This window comes from Vanellus vanellus, assembly GCF_965231255.1.
Source record: "Vanellus vanellus genome assembly, chromosome: 23".
Lineage (NCBI taxonomy): Eukaryota > Metazoa > Chordata > Aves > Charadriiformes > Charadriidae > Vanellus > Vanellus vanellus.
This window is the reverse complement of record NC_138928.1, coordinates 1,331,889-1,356,979: the sequence shown is the minus strand read 5'-3', so window position 1 is coordinate 1,356,979 and position 25,091 is coordinate 1,331,889. Positions and strand designations below refer to the sequence as shown.

At 47.5% G+C, this 25,091-nt stretch overlaps 1 protein-coding gene across 2 annotated transcripts in view; it reads left to right on the top strand.

Annotated features, from left to right (window-relative positions):
* IGFN1 (immunoglobulin like and fibronectin type III domain containing 1) overlaps nt 1–13,186 on the top strand; it is a 40,168-nt gene extending 26,982 nt beyond the window's left edge. For both annotated transcript variants that reach the window (XM_082494470.1, XM_082494471.1), the window contains exons 14-25: nt 971–1,095; nt 1,886–2,027; nt 2,549–2,845; nt 3,478–3,777; nt 4,685–4,858; nt 5,772–5,900; nt 6,382–6,684; nt 7,997–8,085; nt 9,011–9,206; nt 9,830–10,129; nt 10,622–10,948; nt 11,992–13,186. In XM_082494470.1, coding sequence (XP_082350596.1) covers nt 971–1,095; nt 1,886–2,027; nt 2,549–2,845; nt 3,478–3,777; nt 4,685–4,858; nt 5,772–5,900; nt 6,382–6,684; nt 7,997–8,085; nt 9,011–9,206; nt 9,830–10,129; nt 10,622–10,948; nt 11,992–12,005 — 2,396 coding nt within the window. In that variant the 3' untranslated portion in view covers nt 12,006–13,186. The remainder of the gene's footprint in view (nt 1–970; nt 1,096–1,885; nt 2,028–2,548; nt 2,846–3,477; nt 3,778–4,684; nt 4,859–5,771; nt 5,901–6,381; nt 6,685–7,996; nt 8,086–9,010; nt 9,207–9,829; nt 10,130–10,621; nt 10,949–11,991) is intronic.
* The last annotated feature ends 11,905 nt before the right edge of the window (nt 13,187–25,091 follow it).

Genomic DNA, 25,091 nt, shown 5'->3' with positions numbered 1-25,091 from the left:
CCAGGTAGTTTCAAGGAATATGGCCATGTTTCTTTGATATTGTTCCAATTTAGATCTTATTGTTTCACTTTATTTCTTCTAACAACTAGTGCAAATATCTGTGGTTTTCCGAGTTGTGGGAACAAATCTGTGCCCGATTCTATTGGATTAATATGCACATTGGGTCTAATGTGAAGAGCTGTTTTCTCTTGTAACATGAGAAATAATAAAGCGTTACATATAGTAAAAGGAGAATAACGTGTGTGCAGCCACTTGACTAAGCCCAGTGGATAGTAAGAGGATAATGTGAAAACTGGAGAAATGAGAAACTTCACATGTATAACCCAAGGGGAATACTCGTCTGATGGAGTTGCTGGCAAGTTAAAAATTATCAAGGCAACCAAACCACAAACATAAATAAGGAAGTTAAATAAAAAAAATTGGAGTTCATAGGGAAGGAGGTGGGGTATTTATCAGAGAGGGGAATGAGGATGTTAATGGAGAAGAACTTGGGAAGGGAAAGAGGAATAAAGGGGACAGAGAACAGTGTGAGTTGGGGCTATTCCTGGGGGAGTGGTTGGGCAGCCCTGTGTCGGGTCACTGTGGAGGAAAACGAACCATGAAGTAGTGTATCCATATCCTGGAGCAGCCTTTTTTTTCCCACAGGCTGTAGAGGGAGCCAAGACAATGAACATAGACTTAAAATAGCAAATCTGTAGATGGATAATGTGATTTATGATGAATCCATTGCCCCTTAGGTTGATGTTAGGACTATATTGTACGCAGGGCAGCGGGTGCGGCCCTTCGGTGCAATGGGGTTATGCCAGCTGGCCCGCGGTGTTGTGGTGCAAAAGCCTCTTGTGACTACGTATATGTTTTTCCAAAAGCTCTCTCTTCTCCTCACATGCACGTGCATTTTCATCTATGTGTTTCTCTCTGTCGGTATAACACAGTTAGCATCTTTCCAACATTTTCTTTTTTGACTGTTCAGCACCACGCTGTCGTCTCAACAAACAATTAATTGATGTCAGAGTCGTGAAAGGTGAACCGGCTGAGCTGTCTTGTGCTGTCAGTAAAGATGAAGTGACAGGAACCTGGTTTAAAGATGGATTAAAGGTAGGTGTCCTCTAACTATGGTTTTCTTGGGTTAGCCATGCTCTGCTCTCTGGCTCTACCTCTTATTAAATGTTGTGTCAAGGTGTCCTTCCCTCTGCCAGTCTTAATGTAGTCTGAGTGTGGCCCAGGCAGGAGTCTGTTGATAATAAAATTCTTGATAGAAACCCAGCAAGATTTCTCCCCTTTCCTCCTACAAGACATTTCCCTTCTTGCTGACAACAGGAGGCTTTGTGTTTTCCATTCTTTTTCATGGGTGGAGATGGTGGGGGCCTCTTCCCTGCAATGCAATCCTTTTGCTGTTCCTTGGTGAATGAGGGAAATATGCAAAAAGTGAGGGAAAGTCTTCAAAGGATCCTTCTGGCAGGCATAACACGAAGACTATTCTTTCAAATTGCTGCTTGAGGTCAGGCATAGACATCATATTCTGTGGTCCAAAACAACACTGAAGAGTAATTCCAGTTGTGGGATCCAGGGAAAAATGTAGGAGTTCTGAGGTGGCATACTCGAGCCTGGGCCCAAGTTTTTGTCATTAAGAACAGAAAGGAGAGCTTGGAGATTTTGCTGAAATTTAATTTAATGGACTTTGAACCAAGTCTTTGTGGGGAGGATGTTGATAATGCTTATATGCAACGTTACCAGATGAGTAATCCCAGAATATTATTTTAATTAAACATGCATGTCATTTATAAGTCTTTTCAACTACATTCCAAATTTTTGCCTGTCCAGTTTAAGATTGCATTGCCCTTTTCTTCTGCTTTTTGAGAATGGGTGTCTGTGCTTTATCTTGTAGTTAACAAGCATGGATGGAGTCTGTTTTGAAAAGGAAGGTCTAGTCCACAAACTAATTATTAACAAAGTGGAAGATATTCATGCTGGGAAATACAGGTTTGAAGGTGGAGATATAAAAACTGAAGCTTCAATTTTTGTTGAAGGTGAGTCTATTCAAACTAGCAATGCAGCATGCCAGCCTTGGTGTGCTTTAAACGTAATGTGTTTTCTCAGAAATCTATAGTTGGTTATTGAGACGACTGTATTATAAACAGTTACCACGTAAATGGGAGATTTTTTTTTTTGTACAGGTTGGTGCATTTTGTATTTACAAGTTGAACTAAGGAACCTTCCTGAATAGCTTCTATTGTTAACTCAAAGATTTTTGGGGTGCACATAACACTTTAACAGACCGGATTCTTCATTTTTGTGTTTAGTGTATTCCCTGTGCGAAATTTGCTCCAGTGAAGAGGACAGTATGATCCCACAAATGCTTTGTGATAATTATCCTGTAGCAAAGTACATATATGTATGTGAAGCACTGAGCATGCAGCTAAAGGTGAAGAGCCAGATGTGGGGAGCTTCTAAGTGTTATTGGCAGCAATATGAGGGAAGCCCTTCCCTCCATGGTGAGCCTTATCCTCTTTGAATCGCAGTTTTTAATGACCTTGTATCATCTGCTTAGATCCTCCACAGGTTGACAAAGTTCTCCTCAAAAACTTATCAAGTGTTCCTACTGTGGCCAAGGCAGGGCAACAAGTAAAGATCAAGATCCCTTTCGAGGGCCGGCTGCCAGTCAGAGCAACGTGGCTAAAGGACAGAATGGAGCTAGCAGATGACACGAGGACCCGTGTTGATAAAACAGACACCTTTACCATGCTCTCCATCTCCAGCAGTGAGAGAAAGGACTGTGGGGACTACAAAGTCAGGCTAAAGAATGACAGTGGGGTCCTGGAGATCAACTTAAAGCTTGTGGTATTAGGTAAGAGCCCCATAACATTGTGGCTTTCATTGTGAAGCTTAGGCAAGGAACCCATTAACACTGGTGACAATCTTATTTAGAGCTACTGGGTGTTCCAAGATGAACAAGACTATGACATTTTCCACTAAATCAGGGTACGAGCAAAGATTGCTGACATGTTTCTTGCCCTTTAGTACAAAGTGATACAAATCTGTTTTGGGTTTGTGTGGCCTCAGCAGCTGAATTTTGAATGTTGGGTGACTATGGGAGATGGGACTATGTGAAACAGGCAAATCTAAAATGGATTATCAGGGACAAATTCAGCCCTACCGTAAATGTCTGTGCTCTTTTGGTGGACCTGAAATGGTGTTCTTCCTTATACACAAGCTGAATTAGCGCAGTGCTTATGAGAACAATTAGCCCATGGAGCAAGGGCCTAGCTTCCACCCTCCCCCCCTTCCTCACCAAAAGTTAGAAGAGTGTACGTTTTGAAGGGGCAATGCAAGTGCCCAGCCCTCATTCTGCAACTGTGCTTGTATTCCGTCAGAGACTGAGTCCCCTGGCTGGTGAGCAAGAGACAGCATCTGCTCCAAACCCAGGAGCACATATGGGTCTGGAGCCAACTCACAGTCTCTCTGTGTTTGTCTTTTCAGACAAGCCACAGCCACCTGCAGGACCAATCAAAATTGTTGAAAGCTCTGCAAGCGACATCACCATTCAGTGGAATCCCCCAAAGGACGATGGGGGCAAACCGGTGCAAAGGTACATTGTTGAGAGACAGCAGGTAGGCAAGAGTGAGTGGGTGACTTTGGGAGAAACCCCCAGGAGCTGTACTACCTTCACCACTAACAAAGTGGAACAAGACATGAGCTACTACTTCAGGGTGAGAGCTGTGAACGCCGAGGGAACTAGTGACGCGCTGGAATCGGATGAAGTGAAGGCTGTCAGTAAAGGTAAGGGAGAACTTTTCATAATTGCATTTGACAACTGTCTGGGAAATTCATTAACAAAGCTGACATCAAAGAAAACTCACTGTCTTTTGGATGTTACTTCAGATCTAAACTTGAATCATGGCTGTGAAGTCTTCACAGAAATCTGGAGATTGCACGTAGAGACTAGAAGATTATTGTAGGCTTTGGTGATGCTGAGTGAGATGGCGTTACGTTCTCAGTTGTGCTCCATTCTGAATTGGAAAGCGAGTTTCATGGGGGAAATGCAGTATGCATCAAGATCAGAGAAAAATTTTCCCGGGGTGGCTACAAAGGGAACACGTGAGGCCTTTTCTTAACTCCATAGGCAAAGGAGTATCTCTGCATGTGCAGCACTTCAGTATGGCCCCTTCATTCCCCTGATGTCCAAACAACTAATTCTATTCTTTGTCCCTCAATGAATTTAAATAGTAGAACAGTTTTGCCATGAGTGTGAATGTAGTACTAGAGAGAAAGCAATGCTCTATTCTATTACTAATTTTCTTCTTACTACATTCTCCTTCTCATGACTATGAGAAGCCCCGTATTTTGAGAGCAGAGGGTTAAGAAAATCCATTCTGTTTCCAGTTTCTGTCAATAAAAGCAAGAATAATGCTGACTTTTCCTACCATGTAAGAATAACATGCCTCACTCCATAGGCTGACAGTGGAATTGTCAGTCATGATGACAGCAGGTCAGTCATGAAAACAAAATTCAGGAACAGAGGTCCGTGGTGGATCCTATCTGTGTGGGGAATAGGATACACAGCTTCAGATCTCAGGTTTTCAAAACACATACCCTGTGGAAACTGGAAGAAGAAATGCCAGAGAACACTTTATTCTCTTGCAATAAAATGATACCTGCTAATAATGAAACCCTAATCTCTTTCTAGCCTCACCTGGTGCCCCAGATCCCCCTGAGATTGTCAGTGCCAGCAGAGACACCATCACAATATCCTGGAAAGCACCTCGGAAAACTGGCAGTTCCCGAATTGTGGGATACGTCGTTCAAAAACGCAAGAAGGGTACCACGACCTGGCTGCCAGTCAACAACGTGCCTATAGCAGGTAGGTAGCTTAAATCCTGGAACAAACTGGAGGTCTTGCAAAAGACAAAAGGCTCAGTGGGGTTCAGCAGGTAACACGCTGATCTTTGTGGATTTGCTGCCTAACTCCTTGCTTTCTGCTTCGGATCTTATACCTTTTCTCATCAGTGTTTTTCCTCTTGGATTCTTGAGCTGCTGACTGTCCCCATCACAACCATATTACCCCTGTCTGAAGTTTTACCTTCTTTTCTTTCACAGCTCTAGTGTACGGGTTTCTTCACAAGTAAGGTTACACAGCTGGGCCGTAGCAAAGCCAGGTCTTGGGTTTATGTACAGCTGAATGCCTGGGAGGAGGATTATGATTTTTTTCTAGATTGTGTGCAAGCGTATGGCTGGATAAGAGTGCACGGAAGCTCACTGCTGCATCCTGGGACATAGCTCTTCTATAGATAAACTGATGTCTTCAATTTCTGGAACTGAAGTATTCATTTCACATGCAGAGCTACTGTCCTTAGTCCTCATGCTAGGAACTTGGCAGACAAGAATTTATAAATGCAAGGAAGATAAAGGAACCCAATTGGTGTGTGTGAGCTCCAAAATGTGTTTTGACTCTAGCTATCAATTATCTATCAGTTGCAAGCTAGGACTGCTTGTCTGGTACAGAAGAGTTTAGGATTATCTCATGAGCTAAAGCAGTGCTTATCCTTTCTCTAACTTAATAACTCTCAAATACTGTTTGATTTGAAAGGAAATACAATGAGCACATCCCAGAAATACACACGCAGTAGGATAGGGGAGGGCAGGGGAATCGGTGACAGCTCCTGAGAATTATTCAGTCCACAGTTCTACATGGAGTGAAGTACAACATTGTTGTCTCACCCTTTCCTGCTTGGGGAAAGCTCACCTGAGCCAACACGCGCCTTTTCTTTCTGCAGACAAGAAGCTGAAAATGACCAATCTCAAGAAAGGTCTGCAGTATGAATTCCGTGTGGCAGCTGTCAATGCTGCTGGCATAGGAGATGCCAGTGAACCATCACAGCCTGTCTTTGCACGGGATTCCACGAGTAAGTGTACTGCCCCCATCCTTCTGGCTTGGGGATACATAAAGCTTGCGATGTAGACTGGCCGTTTTAGTGGAGAGGACATGTTTTTAAATGCTTTATAAAAATATGTGAAGACAAAGATCAAATAATTGGGGGATGTTTCATGGCTGAGAATCCGCTATCAGCATGAGGAAGGAATGGAAGGATTTTTGTGTGATGTCTAAGTCAAGATGTGGCAGATTCCCTGTTGTGGGAGTTACGTGCAGTGTGGAGAAATATTCAGGACGGGCTACAAACCGTTTCAAGAGTGTTGCAGATTGTGCTGCATGGCTGGCAGGAGCAGGCACCTGGATCCAGCCTTGAAGAACTGTGACAAGGGGGAGACAAGACAGCAGGGTGGATATCCAGTGCCATTCAAGAATCTTAGGGAATCTCAGGAAGTGACTGAAAAGAGGGGACAGAAGTCCTAGAAAAATAGTTTAAATAAAATTTCTCTTTTCAGAATCTCCAGGTCTAGTGCAGGACCTTAAAGTGAGCAGCAGCAACAGCACCAGTGTCACCTTGACATGGAAGAGACCTGAAGCAAAAAATGGGGGTGATGTGAAAGGTTATGAGGTGGAGATGCGGTCTTCTAGCAACCTCAATTGGACCAAATGCAATGCTCTTCCCATCGAGGCGACCACTTACACAGTTAAAGGCCTCCAAGCCAAGGAGAGGTACTTCCTACGTGTGAGAGCCCTCAATGACAGTGGCCCAGGAGAAGCCACAGAGCTGGAAGCTTTCATTGAAGCTGCTCCCCCTGTAGGTAGGTGAAAGTGGGCTGCTTTTGGAAGGAATGAGGTCATTCTATAGGTACCAGGATGCAGGTAAGGTCTGTAGGTCACTGTGAGGAGCTTCTTTCAAGTCTCACACTGGGGCAGAACGACAAGTACTACATTGCTCCTCTACAGTGTGCTCTTATTTGGTCACCTCATGAGGAAATTCTCAAGATTTAACTGATAATAAATGTGCAATGCACAGTGTTCAGCTCATGGTAAAGACATATTGTGATACAAGAAACTCCAAAACTGTATTTTCTCCTTGGATTTACATTTTGCCCCCTGTGTGGAGCTATACTGCAATCATGATCACCAGGCAGGAACCACACATACCTTATGCCTACCCATGTTCTTTTAAGGGAAAAATAGAGTTTTCAGTCTATTTTTATGCAATCTTGTGGAATTAAACATTTTATTTCATCCTCTTAAATCACAGTTGTTATGTTGGGTTTTGTAAACTTTATTTTCCTTTTTCATTTTCTAGTTTGAACGTTTTCACCATTTTCACTTTTTCATCTTTATTTGCAATCTGTAGCTCTGGGGTTTTTTTCATCCTGTTTGGGAACGTTGCAGAAATACAGAAGTAAGAGATAATTCTGTGAGGGATTCATCTTCTTTAACTTGGGTCCTAAGTGAAAATGTCTACTTTTGGCCTGTGCCTGGAGACTCCTTTTATAATCAGTTAGTAAACAGATAAATAGAGGTCCATCTGGGAAGCAGTTTTTTCAGTTTTAAACTGGAAATGCTAAATACGTTTTAGCACTATTGTATTTGGCATTTTTAGAAAAATGCCAAATACAATAGTATATTATATTGATGAAAAGGGAAAAGAAGGAAAAAGTATTTTAAATGCTAAAAAAAATGTATTTTAATAAACTCAGGCCAGTTTCCTGAGGATGTTCTGTACTCTGCATTGCACGTATATTTCATAAGTGTCCATTGCAATTTCCTTTTCCCAAAATGTCGTTTTACACAAAAGATCATCCACGTGATGGGGTAAAGTGTGACAAAGAGCCAATTTCTCTGTGATTGAGACATCACCTGTATACAAACATTGTTGTGAATGTATTTTTACATCATTTCCCCTTGTTTAGTCATAGTGATAAATAAATAGTAATGACATTTGAAAGGTGTAAACTCTGATTCTGAAGCAAGGAGCCCTTTTTCCGCAGTACCATTCAGAGTTTATCAACACCTACAGACTACCTGTTGGAAAGGCGATAAGGGTATTGAACACAGGTGTATGAGTTTGTCAGCCAGTGACATGGACAGCTTTTTATTGTAATCACTGTTTTCCAGTTTCTCCCAGGTTTCTAATAGATGACACAGTGAAAAGCTTCCTGGTTATAAAAGCAGGAAACACCATCCGAGTGAATATTCCCTTTGAAGTAAGTATTCAAATGCGTTTGTAAGAATTCCCCATCTGTTTTTACGTTGTAGTCAATAGCAGACATGAAAACTGAGCTACTATTTTCTTGGCATGAAATTTTGTTTACAAGACACTGGGCAAGTCCTGTAGCCTGCCTGTGCTGTGTGTACTTTCAACATGAGGAAAACACGAACAAGAATTCAGCTGTCACTCTTGGCATTAGTGTTTTATGAGGTTAAGGTCATTAGTTAACCTCTGCAAACAAGGCACAATGCTGTCCATCCAACCATATCAATAGGGTTGTTATCTGGTACTAATCTGTCATACTTAGAGTTTAAAGGTCAGTTGATTGCCCTCTGTCTCCTTCGGAAGGCTTTGGAGTAGCATTTCTAGCAACATCCTCTTGACTGTGTTTGTCTTACTAAGCAGCAGGACTTAAACTGTATGATTTCAGAAACAGGCATGCACTGGAACCCTGTGTGCTTTGATGTAAGCTTATGAACAAGAGGTTGATGAAGGCAGAGTGCGTGTCTTTGCTGGCCTTTCTCCTAATCTCTTGGAGAATAGAGACCAAATATGGCACAATGGAAATAAAGACTTTGAGGATGCTTTTTCCTTTCACAACCAGCAGATCTTTTTAAAAGTAGAAAATATTAACTACTGACCTCATCTGTTGTTCTTGATCTAGTGCACCTTGTTTGATGTAGTTAACCCGTACACCTTACTGCAGTAACATTCTTAAGACATAGAGGAAGAGAAAAGTTACAAAGAAACTTTAGAGCAGCCCTTTATTCAGGGCTGTTAGATCCATCTTGGATCCATATTTCTAAATGTTAGTTTACTGTGTCATGTAGGTACACATTTGGGACAGGATAATGCAAATAAAGATGTAAAGACACAATCTGGAGGCAAAACAAAGGGTCTATAACTTGTGTTCCTTACAGGCATCTCCAGATCCAGTGGTGACCTGGTATAAGGATGGGCTTCCTCTTCCAGACCGAGCTACGATAAACACCAAAGATGATACCACCCAGCTGCTAATTGGAGCAGCCGAGTTCACTGACACCGGCACCTACACTGTTGAGCTCCAGAATGGGTTAGGGAAAAGAGAAACATTCAGCTTCCAAGTTCAAGTTACAGGTATCTAATTCACTACCATATATATATGTACAGATTTACTGTGAAAAGGCAGTAGGCAACGAATTGAGTTCAGCACGGTGAGCTGTGATGCAGTTAAGCCATGCAGGCACAGGGAGAACCGGAGTACAGTTCCATGAGATTCAGTCTGGCCACTTTGTGATATTACTTGGCCGTGTCTGCCGGACAGAGCAATCTACTGATTAAACTTACACCCGGCTTCCAGAGTGACTCTGCTTACAAAGATGGACAGTGCAAACCACAGGAGAGCAGTTTGTGCTCTTCGTAACAGTCTAAGGTTAGTCAGCAGCAGGCTGTAGGACATTTAGTCATAGCTGCAGCAACCCTATTTGCTGTGTCCCTGAGAGGTGACAATGTTTAGCTGTATCAGCCCTCATCTCCTCCCTGTAAGAAGGGAAGGAGGCACAGCAATGCAGATGTAACGCAGCAGAAGTTCAATTAATACCAAATGAGTTTGTGTGCCCAGAGAAGGAATCAAATTTTGCCCCTTCTAATGACCAGGATGTTTACTCACCCCCCAGACACAGAACGGACTCAAAGTTTTTAGGGTTCTGTACTGTGCCACTTTCCCTATGTCTTTGATATTACTTGTCTTCATCTGACAGATATCCCGCAATCGCCTGGACCTATTCAATTGCAAGAGAATGTTCCAAATACAGTGACGGTCACCTGGGAGCCATCAGCATCTGAGAAATGGGAAAATAATCTCTACTACACAGTCCTGAAACGCGAATCACAGAAGGGCTTGTGGTGCGTGGTGGGTGACCTGATCTACACCAACAAGTTCACATTCACCAAACTGATCCCAGGCCGGGACTACTACTTTAGGGTTGTGGCAAAAAATAACTTGGGAGCCAGTGGTCCATCTGAAACTGTGCAGCCTTGGAGAATTCAAAAACAAAAGGGTAAAACAGGTTTTACAAATATTTATCTGTATGTTGGCATGCTTTGTTTCTTTTATTGTTTCTAACACACCATCCTGAAATGGTTCTGTCCTCCTGGGAACATTCAGTTCCTCAGAACAAGAATGCATAAAGATACCCTAAGAAATTCCAGTGTGGCAGGGAAGGAATCCCTGCATGGACATTGTGCAGATAGATTCATTATTTCCGGTCGTTATGTCATGTAATTAATCACAAAATTAATTCCCAGCAAAATCTAAGGCTTAAGCTTTGCAGAAACCAAAGTTCTGACTTCAAAGTTAAATTCTGGCTAATTTGAGAAGAAACACAGATTACAATCCATAGGTGCATGGGGTCTTTGGCAATTTGCAGTGCAGAATGACAGACATTCTGCACAACCATGTGTCATGGTGGAAACCCAGTCCTTTAAACCCTGACTTCTATTGCTGTGGAGCAGTATCTGAGTGTGTGTATCTCGCTGGTTTTTTTTTACAGCTGAATGCCAAGTCAAACCACAGAAATACAAGGGAGTTAATCAAAACCAGCCCCCGAGATTCCTCGTCCCATTGAAGCCTCATGTGGTGACCACTGGGAGTGAGTGCCGTATGAGCTGTGCAGTTGGAGGCCATCCACCACCAAAGATCACATGGTACAAGGACAGTAGAGACCTCTCCAATGATCCATCCTATTTTTGCACAAACGACTTTGGTGTCTGCTCCCTGGTGGTGCTGGGTGTCACAAAACATGATGAAGGAGAATATGTGGTAGAAGCCACCAACGAATTGGGCCGTGCGTACAGCAGAGCCTTCCTCACTATTAAAGGTAACAATCTTTAATACTTCTCTTCCTTCCTTGTGTGATGTCAAGATATGTCATTGCTGTCAAGATGGTAGTGACAAGAGCAATCTCCTATAAGGCAGTGTGTATTTGGATGGCTTTATTGAATTTTTAATTAACCTCCTAGTGATAAAGCATGAAACAGAAATAGGAATGGAAAGGCGGATGTGAGCAAAACACTTGATTTATACGTGAGCCAGAGGTTTGTGTTGACCTTTTAAAAGCAAATCTTTTAGAAAGAAATACCCCATCTTCATTTAATAAGGTAATAGCTAGGTTAGGTTTTTCTGCAGTGCAGGAGCTGCAGAACAGAAGATTCTGCAAGATGTGCAAGGTTAGGTGAAGCAGTGAAGCTGGTGTTAGGTGGCCAAAGGCAGTGAGAAGGGAGGGAAGAGAGGAAAGGGGTACGAGTTAAATGGGGTCATTGGGGATCCTGATGTGAATAGAGAATCAGTGTAGTTGACTGAGGATAGACGCATGGTGGGTATACTTATGGGTAAAAATCATTGGCAATTTTACTCCATTCATTATGAAATATCACAGAATTGTAGAATCCCAAGTTGGAAGGAGCCTCAAGGATCACCTGGTCCAACCTCTTTGCAAAAACATAGTCTAGACAAGATGACCCAGCACCCTGTCCAGCCGAATCTTAACTGCCCAATGTTGGGGAATCCACCGCTTCCCTGGGGAGATGATTCCAATGGCTGATTGTTCTCATTGTGAAAAATTTTCATCTTGTGTCCAATTGGAATGTCCCCTGGAGTGACTTGTACCCATTACCTCTCATCTTTTCCCTGTGGAAAACCCATATCCTTTACTTTGAGTCAAATATTTTCCTTTTAATACAATTCAGAATACCTCGTTGGAATTATGAGTGGAGAAATGGGGAATCTAAATCCCTGCCATCCTTTTGCAGACATTGGTCTTTTTTTGGCCCTGTAACATTTCAGATCCCCCTTCCATTGGACCTTATAGACTATCTCCTTCATTACAATATTGAGCTACTTCTCTCTTTCTCTTATTTTCAGACTCCACCCTGTAGCATGACCTTCCTGAGAACACCCCTGCACTGCTATGCAAATGAGGAGGTTGTCACAGAACTGGCTCATACGAAGGCTATGTATTTATTTTCAGATGTGCACTATAGCCTGAGTGTTTTATTTTTTCAGATCCAGTAGTTGCATTTTGAACATGATGCTGCATTGTAGTCAAAAAGGGGAAAAAAAAAAGCTTTAAGAGAATTGTATCTTTTTGTAATGATCATGGCTTTCCACTAGACCTTTAAAACACTGATGAGAAGCTTCAGGAACACAGAAGATGAGAGGAAAAATAATTGGCCAAAATGAAACTTTCCCTGGAGAACAAAGGCGTGAGTTCATTCTGCCACACCGCTCACCTGCTGTCAGGCTGTGACAAGAATATTTCTTAACACCAGAGATCTATGAAGCTGGCCTTTTAGCGTGTGGTTTTCTAATCTGAAACGATCATTTTAGATTCCATGTAATTCTCAGCAGGTTTCCTAATTCTGGTAGAAGCAGTTCTGCATGTATTCCACTACCAGCAGCAGCTAAGTATATCATTTCCCTTAACCTCTAAGTTGAAAAGAGCATCTGCCTGCTAGTTTTATCTGGGCAAGAGATAAACTCTCAGACTAGGCTAATGTGGGGTAGTGCTACTCACGGTGAAAATGCATTGATGGGAATGAATGGAAATCTAGAACCAGTCATGTTAGAGTGAGCAGATCAATGCTGTGCTTAAAAAACCTACTGTTTTTTTACAGCAAGTGCTGTAAAAAAGGATGTTTCAGTCCTAAACTACCACATTAGTATCACCTTTGAAACAGAACTGCCCCTACCTTCTGCCATTGCTAGAATGTTTTTGCCTAATGCAAAAAGAGGTTAAAAGTCTTTCATGTTTGACCAGAAATATGAGGTACCACCAGAGATCCTCTGCCATGGCTGGGGGAGTCCATCACTGAGTGGAGAGGGAGACTGGAAAGCAAGACTGTTACGGTGACTGTACGGACATTGTAGCCTTAGCACCAAAGGGACAGCATCTAGAAGACAGGAGAGTGTAGATCAAAGACTCAAAGCCACTGGATCCTCAGACAGCCAGTCAAACATTTACGTGGGGCTAAAATGTTCTTTTTGATTATATTTTGTACAATGTTGTACAGACATAGCAACAGTAGATTATGAAATTAAACTGTAATTCAGTAAAGTCTACCGTGAGTAAGTGTTTATTTTGGAGGAAGAAGCCCAGCCGGTTCCTGAGTGCCAGTCCAAGTCTGTGGCAGTTTTCAGATGTAATGGCTATGTAAGTTCCCTCCACACCCTGTATGGCATATGTAGGTTCCTGTTTAATCTTGGAAGAACAGAAGAACAACAGATATAAGGCTTTTATAAGTTTATTTCTCTCTAATATCTGAGCATGCTGATGGAGTGGAGTAGTGCAGTCTCTAATCATGCAATTTAGGATCAACAAAATATAATGATGTGCATGGCAGCATAAGCCAGTCACTTACTGATCAGATTGTACCCACGGCAAGTGACCTCACACCTCCTTCCTTGAAGCTATTGATACCAGCTGCTACCGGGAACAGTTATGTTGCATGCTAATCTTAGCAAGGATCGTTTTACTTATACCATGATAACCTTCACCACTGTATCGTGACCCCCGTCTCAGTCCCTCCTTGATCCACCAGATGAAGCCTATGTACATTCCACCTGTTATATGCAGGAGAAATACAGGGCTGCTCCCTCCTAAATGTCTCCTTCCATCAGGGGCACAGCTCTCTTCGCTTTCCCACCATGTGTGGGCACCTCTGGTTAGTGCTCCCAGGCTATGGGCTGCCAAACCACCCCCAAATCTGGTTACAGAAACCATCTCCCAGGAGTGTGGGGCTTCCAGGACTTCCAGCATGGACCTGCCTGGCTCCAGCCTTGCAGCATGTACTGTCCTACAAAATGGGTAGGGCAGTGCCAGTGCTGGGCCTGTGCTCTTTGCTGTGCTGAGGCCACTGGTCCCTGATATGCTGACACCTTGAGCAGTTTTGGTAGCCAGGTCAGTCGAATCTCTTAACCTGCTACTTGTCTGTCCTTTGAAAGAGCATGGAGACCAAGCGTAGACAGCAAAGTGTCCACTGAGCCATCTGCCATGGTTTGGTGGGTGAAATGGGTGTATGTGCTGAGCCAGAAGCGTGGGACCACGGTCAAGAAAGCAAATGCCTGTTCACACTGCTAAATGACTCCTTCATGTTCAGCCAGGAACTGCAGTGCTGCACCTGGAGGAGGGTCCATCGGGATTTAGATGTTTCTTTTGAGGTGGCCTGTTGCTCCATGCAAAGAGGGAAAATTAATTCCTAGGAGTGGGACATGCTGCTCCTTTCCCTTGGAGGAGGACCATCTCAGTTTCTGCTACCCTACTGGTGATGACCTGACTATCTTCCCTGTAATCTGCATGTTTGTGGATCCCAGTGGGCTTGAATTCGGTTCGTACCTGGACTGTTTGTACTGTGTTCATATGCTGCTGTTTGTACTCTGAATAGAGGGGAGAGATGCTTTCTTGCAAGGGTGAGTGACAGACACCAGGTTCGCACTAGCTTCAGATTGGCTTTTGCTGGTGAGATACTGTTGGAATGTGCGGTAGTTTCTGTGTAGTGAGTGTGCAGTGGTTGGGTTACTTTTGCTGTTTTCTTCTTGACTGATAAACATAAGGGCCAACAATGTTGGAATCATAGAGTCGTAGAATGGTTTGGGTTGGAAGGGACCTTGAAGGTCATCAAGTTCCACTCCCCTGCCCTGGGCAGGAACACCTCCCACCAGCCCAGGTTGCTCAGAGCCCCGTCCAACCTGGCCTTGAACACCTCCAGGGATGGGACAGCCACAGCTTCTCTGGGCAACCTGGGCCACTGTCTCAGCACCCTCAAAGTGAAAAATTTCTTCCTAATATCTAATCTAAATCTACCGTTTTCCAGTTTGAAGCCACTACCCCTTGTCCTATCACTACATACCCTTGTAAAAAGTCCCTCCCCAGCTCTCCTGGAGTCCCTTTAGGGACTGGAAGGGGCTCTGAAGTCTCCCTGGAGCCTTCTCTTCTCCAGGCTGAACCCCCCCAACTCTCCCAGCCTGTCCTCCCAGCAGAGGGGCTCCAGCCCTCCCAGCATCTCCGGGGCCTCCTCTGGCCCCGCTCCACCAGGTCCATGTCTTTCCTATGTTGGGGGCTCCAGAGGTGGAGGCAGCACTGCGGGTTGGGTCTCACCAGAGCAGAGTAGAGGAGAAGAATCACCTCCCTAAGAGAAGGGCCTGAACATTTGAGATCGAAGCCTGAGTGATCTCTGGAAGGACCTGGCACACCAGGAGCAGGGGGCTCTTGCAAGTCTTGCTGAGAGTTGCACACTTATCCCTGTGCACAGATGTCAGCATCAATTCCAGCTTGTCTTCTGCTGTTATTCTCTTGAATATTTTATATTCCAGCCCCCCGTGCTTAAAGCACTGGTACTTAACACCTGGGGAGCAGGGCCGAGCCAGACATGTCAAGCAGGGCTGCGAGACTGAGAGCCCGACTAATGGTGTCAGTAACTCAGCGGGGAACGGGCTGCGTGTGCAGGTAAGATGAGTGCGCTCGAAATGGCCCGTCAGCAGAAGCAGGTGAGTGAGCGTTTCGGAGTCAGCAGCGCTCGCTGCTCGTTTATCCCGTGCACTTTGATTACAGCAAAGCGGTGCTCCCGCTCCCAGGAATCGCCCTCCCAAGCGGGAGAGCGGCGGTTGCCGCAGGGGGAGGGCAAAGGGAGAGAGCATGGCCTGGAGAGAGCTGCAGCAGCGCGGGAGAGAGCTGCCGGGCAAACTGTCCTGGTCTGACGGTGAGCGGCCTCCCCAGAGTCACCGACAGGAGAGCAGGCTACAACAGCCTTGGGATCTTCAGAGATGTCCCTCATTTCTAGCAGTTAAAATCTTCTTGTCTAGGTGGTCCCAAACCGGCTCTCTGGATGCTGGCACTGGCAGCGATTACCCAGTTGCTGGCACAGCCGAGAGGGAGGAATCGTGCTGCTCATGCAGTGCTGATAAATCCCTCTTGCATCCCTGGTGCGGCTCATTTGCCACTGGCTCAGAAGAAGGCCAATGGCATCCTGGCCTGTATCAGGAGCAGTGTGGCCAGCAGGACTGCGGCAGCAATCATCCCCTGTACTCGGCACTGGTGAGATCCCACCTCAAGTGCTGTGTTTGGTTTTGGGCCCCTCACTACAAGAAGGACATTGAGGTGTTGGAGCGTGTCCAGAGAAGGGCAACGAAGCTGGTGAGGGGTCTGGAGGACAAGTCTTATGAGGAGCGGCTGGGGGAACTGGGGGTGTTCAGCCTGGAGAAGAGGAGCCTGGGGGGAGACTTTATCGCTCTCTACAGCTCCCTGAAAGGAGAGTGTAGAGAGGTGGGGGCTGACCTCTTCTCCCTGGTCACAAGTGACAGGACGAGAGCAAATGGGTTCAAGTTATGCCAGGCGAGTTTTAGATTGGATATTAGGAACGTTTTTTTCACTGAAAAGGTTATCAAACATTGGAATAGGCTGCCCAGGGAGGGGGTGGATTCGCATCCCTGGAGGTGTTTAAAAAAAGGGTAGATGTGCTACTTGGGGACGTGGTTTAGAAGTGGTTTTGTCGGGGTAGGTTAATGGTTGGACTTGATGATCTTAAAGATTCCTTCCAACCTCAACAATTCTATGATTCTATGATTCTATCCCATGCCATGCGCCCTGTGGGCTCCCGGCACCCTGTGGGTGGCCGAACTCACACTCCAGCTTGGTGGCGTTTGGAGAAACCATTGCCTACAACTTGTTCTACACCTCTCTTTCAGGTTCACTATCACTCTTCGCAGTCACTGTTTGACTGTGGAAGATGGTAACTGGGCAGCCGGGGTAAGTCTGATGGCTCTTCCTTCCAGGAACCACTTGTAACAATCAAAGGATGTCGTATGGGTACCCCCAGCCTGTGGCTTCGTGCCACCACGGGTGCAGTAGGGCTGCTGGTGTGTGGCACTGCTGCAGCGCGCTCAGCCTCTGTTGGCACTTGCCTCGCGGTCCCTCGGAGCCGCTCCCCCAAATTCCCAACCACGAGGGAGTAGCAGTACCAGATTAGTGGAGTTTATCTCTAAAATCGGGTGGTGAGCACCGAGGAGAACAATGCTTCTGAGCTGGGAAGGACAGACGAGCTTCTCTGCTAACTCCCGCCCCAGGTGGAGGACACAGGGCGTGTGGGTAAATGTGCGAAGGCATACACTGCCTCTGCCAGCGCTTGGATTTTTTCCCCTCTCTAATTTTGACATATGTGTCACTGCTGAGGGTGAGCGGCAGTGCCAGCCTGGCGTGAACAAGCTGGAGAGCAGGTTTCAACAGCGTAAGAGCAAAATCCCCTCTTAGTCCCTGAGCAGGCGATGATGGATCCTGTTAGGGCAGAAAGCAGGTCCTCACACAGGAGCCGTCCTCGGCAGTAGGTGTGGTGGTGTATTTGGCTGATTTGCAGCATAAAAAAAAAAATCTCTCATTAAAAATCTCTCCAACTTCTGTGGTCTTTGGTGACTTGAAGAAGGCGATTGGGTCTGCTCCTAAATCCACAGTGCTTGTCCATGCTGTTTTCTGAGAGCTTACATCAGGGCTCTCTGGACCTTCCTTCTTGATTATCCCTTCTTAGTCCCTGCTGGTGAAGGCTTTTCTCCATCCATCACAGTCAGTGACCAAAGCTCGAAGGGCCAGAAGGCCTCTTCGTGTTCCTCTGCAGGTTCCCAGTCTTCTGTGCACTGTGAATGTCCATGTCCACCCTGTACAGATGTATGTCCTAACTCCCTTCTCTCCAGGATAGCGCTGGTCAGGGCTACGGTGCTCAGCTTTCTGGGTGAAGTCCTCTAGAAGGAGATGCTGCTCCAGTCCTGCCTCTGTGTGCACCCAAGAGTTTAAAGGCTGTTTGGATGATGGTCTTCTTGGGCTGGTAGGCAGGAGGTGGAGTGGGGACTTACGCTGGTGTCCTTGGGAAGCCTTTCAACACGAAGAGCATCGATGCACGCGGCAGTGGAGCATCCTTCCACACAGAAGGGTCTGGCTGTGTTGGATGTGAGTTGGTGAGCAGCCCGTGAGATTGAACTCTGGGTCCTTTCCCCTTTGGGAAGGATAACTCCTTTCTAGCTACACAGGTCACAGCCCATCCTCCTGGCAGGGCAAGATGGTGGTGGATTGACCGTGGGCAGCACTTGGAGCAATGGCTGCCAAATATTACACCCATCTCCTGGATCTGGCTGCTGCAGGAGGGGACACCTCTGAAGGTGGCCGTGCTCAGCAAGGAGAGGCAGCCTTTGGAACAGCCTCTGGCCATGCTCCTCCCTGGCTGCACAGCTGGTCCCATCCCTTCATCTCCAGGGAGTGGTGCTAGAGGACTGCAGAGCCCTCCAGGTCTCCCCAGGGACAATGCAGAGAGGGTTTTTCAGCCTAGGAGGCTTTCCAATTCCAGCTCCTTCAGAGACTTGAGGCACTTCTTTAGAGCCCCAACATCCACCATGAGACTTTAAGAGCTGCCATTGGCATGTCCTACCTCCAGCTAGAAGAGCTGAACGATTCCTTCCTGCATGATGAGATTAGGGCAGGAGTAGCTGTATGCTCAAGGGCGCCCTGGCAGTCTGTCACCCAAATCTTTGAGGATGATGCTTTTCTGTAGCCTCTTGTAGCTTAGATCCAAACATCATCATCTCCGCTTCCAAAGCCCGTCTCTCCCTTTGCTCCTGAGCAGAGCCTGGAGATGCAGATCAGGGGGCAGCTGCTGCTGGAGCTCCCAGATCGGGGCAAGAAAGGCACATACGCCTCACACAGAGGGGTCTGCAGGCTGCAGCGAGGCAGGAATTCAGTGTGTGTGGCATGGCACAGCCATTGGACCCTGTCGCATGTCCTGCTGCATTCCCTCTGTGCCACGTTCTACTCTGCTTGTGGGGCTGGAGGACGGAGAGATCTGGGAGAAAGGCGTGAGTGCATGCAAGCCACGCTGGTTTGCATGAACCAGGCCCTGTGGTCACCAGCCCAGGGCAGCACTATGCAGTGGGGCAGGATGGGGGCTATGGCTTCACCTAGGTCCAGCTCAATGTCCTGCTTGAGGTGGAAGAACTAGAAGTTGAACTGCTCTGGTCTGCTTTCAGTCTCCCATGGCTCCCTTCCTTTTCTCAGTCTCAGGTAAGACTTCTTTTTTTACTTTTATACTCTCTCCCATTCCCCATGGAAGTCGGTCAGCCAGGCAGGAAGCCTGCTATGAATTGGCAAGCAGAGTGGCGCGTGGAAGGATGTTAGCCGTCCCCAGCCTGCCTATCCTACTCTGTGCAACTGCACCCGGAGTCTTGGGAGAGCACCTCACCCACGGGAGAGCGATGAACTTGATGCTGATCATAACATTGCCCGTTTTTGAAGAAGGTAATCTCAACTCCAGACCGTCCTGTAACACCTGCACCAGGACACTCTGGCCAGGGAAGGATGCTTTGTGCTGGAGGATGCTGATTTGGGTAGTGGCCCTCCTGGGGAGGGCGAATGGGAACCCAACAAGATGTTGGGTGGCTCCATGGCTTGCTGGAGGCAGGGGTATGGAGGACCTGCTCTGCAGGGGCAGCTTTGCTTGACTTGTTCAAGGGAAGTAAAAGGAACTGGATCTCTTCATCCACCATGTCTGTCGGGGGAAGGACAGACACAGGGCTAGATGTAGGACACCTGCTTTCTGATTCTGTTGGTCCTGGATCTGCACTGGTTGCAACTTCCCTCCCTGGAGTACCGGGCTACTCTATGTGCAGGGATGATGCTCCCGAGGAGGGAAGCTCTACTTCTACCGGGTTCCGAGTCCTTACCTGTTGTCCTGGCAGGTTTGGGCTGCCATGGGTGCGTGGGTGCCTTCAGCAGGTCTCCTTGGCCCTGGAGGTCCCTTTCATGCTCTGTCAGTGTTTTTTAAGCTGTAATCTCTTTTCTGCATTAGCACAGGCAGTCTGTTGGTGAGTTAGAGGGGTGCAGGCACTGAAAGCTAATATTGTCTGGGTTAGTCACCCTCAAATGCTCTGCAATGCCTGGCTGAAACTCTGCTGCAATGGGCAATGCAAAGAAGTAAAACTGGACAAGTCTGAAGTATTTCTAAACCCTCTGCAGCATGTCTCAGCCGTGATTCAGCATCTGACGGGAGTCCGGCAGTTGCCCATCTCAGCAGAACCTCTCATGTGATTTAGGCAGTCGGTGCCAAGCTGCAGCTCGCAGGGCAGTTCCCAGCCCCGCTGCCCGATGGTCGTCCAAGGCAGGTTTCCTACAGGGCAGCACACCAAAGTGCACGAGCTTCTCGAGCTTCTCAACCCAAACGGACCTGTCAGTAACGCTGGCAGTGCAAAGCTGGATGGAGGTGTTGACTGGACCGTAATTCCCTGCCTAATCTTACTTCTGGCCACGGTAACATGAAAGACAAACCAAAACTACTGCAGCAAGGATGTCGTTAACTCTTCACTGCTGAAGTCAGGGGAGGTGAATACTGTGTGGACTGGCTCTCCATCTGTCCTACCACTGACCATGGTCTGTGGGCCATAGGTGTGTGATTAAACTAAGCCCTGCTGCGTCTGGTGGAGCTCACTGTTATCAGAAGGAGTTTTATTTTAAGCCAGGACGCAGCAGGCAACACCAGTTCAGTACCAGGTGATGCCGTGTGCGCTTGGTTACCCTCACGGCAGCCTCGGGAGGCACCTCGATTCGCAGAAAGGATTCTGTTAAGCCACAAGGAGCTGGGGCGTTCGCACAAAGATAGGAAAATTATTGGAACATCTGTGCAGCTCATTCTTGCTGTAAAAAGGGACTTTTGAGGCCTTCAGCTTCACTCCTTTCTCTCTGCCCAGCCCTGGCACCACCAGAAGGACTGAGGGTCCCACAGGCTGTGGTCCTCCAAGGGGTCAGAGCCATCTGAGAACTCAACCAAAAAATATCATGCTGAAATGAAACCCAATTAGAATCACCCAGAGCAGCAAACCATGATGTGCTCGTACTGGCTGATGCCTGTTTCCCTTAGCCTCGCCGGTGCCACTGGCTCCTCCTCGCCCTCGGCAGGTGCAGTCTTCTCCAGCGGATGCAGATTTGCATGACAGACCCAGAGGCACTGACCTATGAAGTTCTGTTACTCTGCAAATGACATTTCCTCCGTGCGAGCAAAGCCACTCTGTGACCTGTCCCAAACCGCTGGTCTGGGCAACGCTATTCCCTCTAGGGTGGCCTTGGAGTCGGTGGATTTCGAGAGGTGTTGGCTTGTGCAGTGCCATTTGCTGTGCCCAGAGCTCTGCCTTTCTCCCCTGCCTTGCCTGTGCACAGCTGCCTGTGTCCCACATGGCCCCTTTAACAGAATCCCAGACTGGTCAGGGTTGGAAAGGACCTCTGGAGCTCCCCCAGTGCCACCCCCCGCCAGAGCAGGGGCACCTCCAGCATTGGCACAGGACACATCCAGGTGGGTTTGGAATAGCTCCAGAGTGGGAGACTCCCCCCCCTCTCTGGGCAGCTGTGCCAGTGCTCTGCCACCTGCACAGGAGAGAAGTCCCTCCTCAGGTTGACATGGAACTTCCTATGCTCAAGTTTGTGCCCATTCCCTCCTGTCCTGTCACTGGGCACCACTGAAAAAAGACCATTCCCACCCCCTGGCACCCGCCCTTGAAGGATTGATAAGTGTTGATAAGATCCCCCCTCAGTCTTCTCTTCTCCAGACTGAAAGGCCCCACGTCCCTCAGCCTTTCCTCGTAAGAAAGATGCTCCAGTCCCCTCATCATCTCTGTAGCCTTTTGCTGGACCCTCTCCAGCAGTTCCCTGTCCGTCTTGACCCGGGGAGTCCCGAACTGGACACAGAGCTCCAGATGTGGCCCCGGGGCAGAGCAGAGCAGGGGGATGACCTCCCTCCACCTGCTGGCCACACTCTTCTTGATGCCCCCCAGGATGCCATTGGCCTTCTTGGCCACCAGGGCACACTGCTGGCTCATGGTCCTCCTGTTGGCCACCAGGACTCCCAGGTCCCTTTCCACAGAGCTGCTCTCCAGCAGGTCAGCCCCCAACCTGTACTGGTGCAGGGGGTTATTGCTCTCCAGGTGCAGTACCCTACACTTGCCCGTGTTGAACTTCATTATGTTTGCTGGTGCGATGGTTGCGCCCCGCATTGTTTGCTGCTGCTTTTGCTGCTGTGACTGCTCGGGGCCGTGCAGGCAAAACCAGATTTCTCTGCCTTCTCCCCCCTCCTCTCCCTCACCCCAGCTCCTTTGCTGGCAGCAGCAGCCACCCCGGCTTTCCACATCTCTGATGTAACGCTGGCAGCGGGCTGAGGTTGTTTTGCTTCCTCCAGCAGACTGCCGCCTGCCTTGCCTGTGCCTACACCCGGCTCTTGGCTCTTCTGCCTTGGTGTGGCACGTAGTGGCCTTTGTTCTCGCCCGTTGCATGGCGAGCAGATGAAAGCCGACCGTGAAGCATAATTTATAGCTAGCTTGAAACACAGCTTTGGCAGAGCAAAGCACGCCAAAAGATGTAGCAATGCCTGAGGAGCTGCGTTCATACTGCTTATCAAATGATGCTTGAAAGGCTCGGTAATGCAAGAGGAGGGCTGAGTTGCTCAATTCCAGCAGAGGATAAACTGCCTCTATTACAGGGACACGTGTTTGGGAGCAAGGAGCTGATAGCTGGCTTTTGAAAACTTGTCCGGCAAGGCAAATCACAGCTTCGGGAGCCCTGGTCCAAAGGGCAGCCAGGCTGCAGGAGAGTGCCCGTACACATGCCTAAACAGGGCTAAACCACCTCTCCTTTCCACCCTCCTAGAAAACTGGCCCAGAAAGGAGCTCGTTGCCTTTAGTACAGCCAAACACGTGAGTAAGCTTCACGCCAATGAGCTTGAAATCTCTGGGCAGCAGGAATTTGGCACGGGCACACCCCGCAGGGATGTGGGCTGGCTGCGCAGTTACCTCCGGCCACCAGGTAAGCCTGGCCGTGAGTCAGGTGCGTGGCAGCCTTCCCTCCATGGGGCAGACAGCAGTGACCTGCCGCCTTCTGCTGAGCAAGCAATGCACTGCTCCAGAGCACAAGGACTGCGTGCCAGTGTGGACCACACACCCTGGGAGTGTGGCTTGCCTCTTCCAAGCTGGTTGTGTGGCAGATGCCCAGAGCATCCCTGTCACTGCTGGTCTCTGCTGTGAGATGCCACTGTCCTGGCTGCTGTCCCTCTGCGGTGGAGGGAGTCTCGTGGTGCTCAAGGAATGGCAGGACTGTAATGTTGCAGGGTGCGAAGAAAGCTCAAAAAGTCACCTGGTCCTTCCCCGGCTCCAGTGCAGGACCCAGAGCAACCAACCCTTGCTCAAGAGGCATCTGCCTTCTTAAAGACTTCCAGTGCTGTAGGGCCCATGTGTTACTGGGGTACAAGGAACTTGCCCCAAATCACCAGCAGTTTCTTTTTTTTTTTTTTCCCCTCAAGACCCCTTTTTCAGTCTGCTTTTTGGAAGAGCCCAGGAACTCTCCTCCCCATTAACCATCCCCAGCAGCCAAGATAGGTCAGAGTTTGGGTGCAGCCTCCTGTCCCCTGGAGCAACATCAGCTGTGAAACCCTGGGACAACGCTGAGCCTTTAGGACACACACGTTTCCAGTGTGGGAAAGACCAGGCACTGCGGGAAGATGCTGCGACACTGCAGAGGCTGTTCCAGCAGCTGTGTTGGGGCTATTGAGGTTTTCGGGTTGCTAGGATAGCTGTCAGGGGCCTTAGAGAAATCTGGACCACACATGGATCATCTGCTGGTGTTTCATGTGTGTGTCCCGACATGGAAACACAGTGACCTACCTGTCTAGATATATGTGTGATGATGAGGATGGGAGGGAGGGGAGTCCAGGCAGCAGCTCCAGTCCTGACCCAGGCTCCTCCATCGTTATCTCATTCTTCAGCTTTGCTTTGAGTTATCCCACCCAACTCTCTCCAGGACAAAGCCTAGGTTTCATGCTATAAAAAACCCACCCCACTGCTGCCCTCAAATTATTTCTGACATTTGAGACAGGCAACCCCCACCCCCCAGGAATAATAATGATGTTGGGGGCCACCATGTGGGTCTGAAGAGCGTGATCCATAGATGCAGCCTGCTCTGAAGAGGTACGTCCCAAAGCAGGGTGACCAGGAGGCTGTCCATGCTACCTGCCTCGGGACCAGGGATTAGTCTCTGTCCCTCTTGCATTAGCTGTGATGACACTGCCACTGTCGCCGAGCAGCGAAGACCCCTGGGACATCCCCGGCCCGGGTGGGAGTCCCCTTGGTCAACACTTCTGTGTCCTAGCTACTGGGACAGAACTTTTTGTACTGCCCAAAGCCAAAAAAAAAAAAAAAAGTTGTCCTAGTTGCAAATTTGTCCTCTTTTCCTTCCCACAGCCAGTGTAAATGCTTTGAATGCCATGTGCTCTGCCAAGGACAAATAGTTTCCCTTCCCAAGGAGATCCCGCTCCCTCAAAAGCTCCTGCTGGGCTGCAGCAAGGTGCCCTTTCCACTCCCACTCAGTTGCCCATGAGGGCAGGAAATTTCCAGGAGATGAGGCCTGAAGTAGAATATGGAGTAGACGTGTCTAGAAAATTTGTATTAAAACTCATTTCCGCACAGAAGGCTCTTTATTTTATTTCATTTTGCCAAATCAACTTAAATCGGAGGTTAAAAATTATTCAGGGCAGCTGGTACTTAATAACTACTGGAACATCCTTTCTGGTTTTCTAGATCAAACATTTGTATAAAATTTCAGGCTGTTTTTATTACAAGAGGAAGACGAAGCACTTTGATCTACAGAAGCAAGGTAAGGTTTTTTTTTTTTTTAGTCGTTCCTAAGCAGTAGAGCAGTCCTTAATGATTTAATTTTAATGAAATTATATGTGTATTTCAACCTCAGCAGTTACCGTGTCTTTAAAGAGAAATTGCTTTCTGGTGTCACAGAAGTGGTGAACCTACTCTGCAACCTTGATGTCTTCACACTGCAGATCGTTAGCCTTTTGCAGAAAGTGGAAAACAAAGACTGTAGACCTCAGTGTTGGCCACGTTTTAGCTGCCAGACTACTCATTCCTACCCTTTCACAGGGATCTTTGCAGTCCCCCAGAGGTTATGA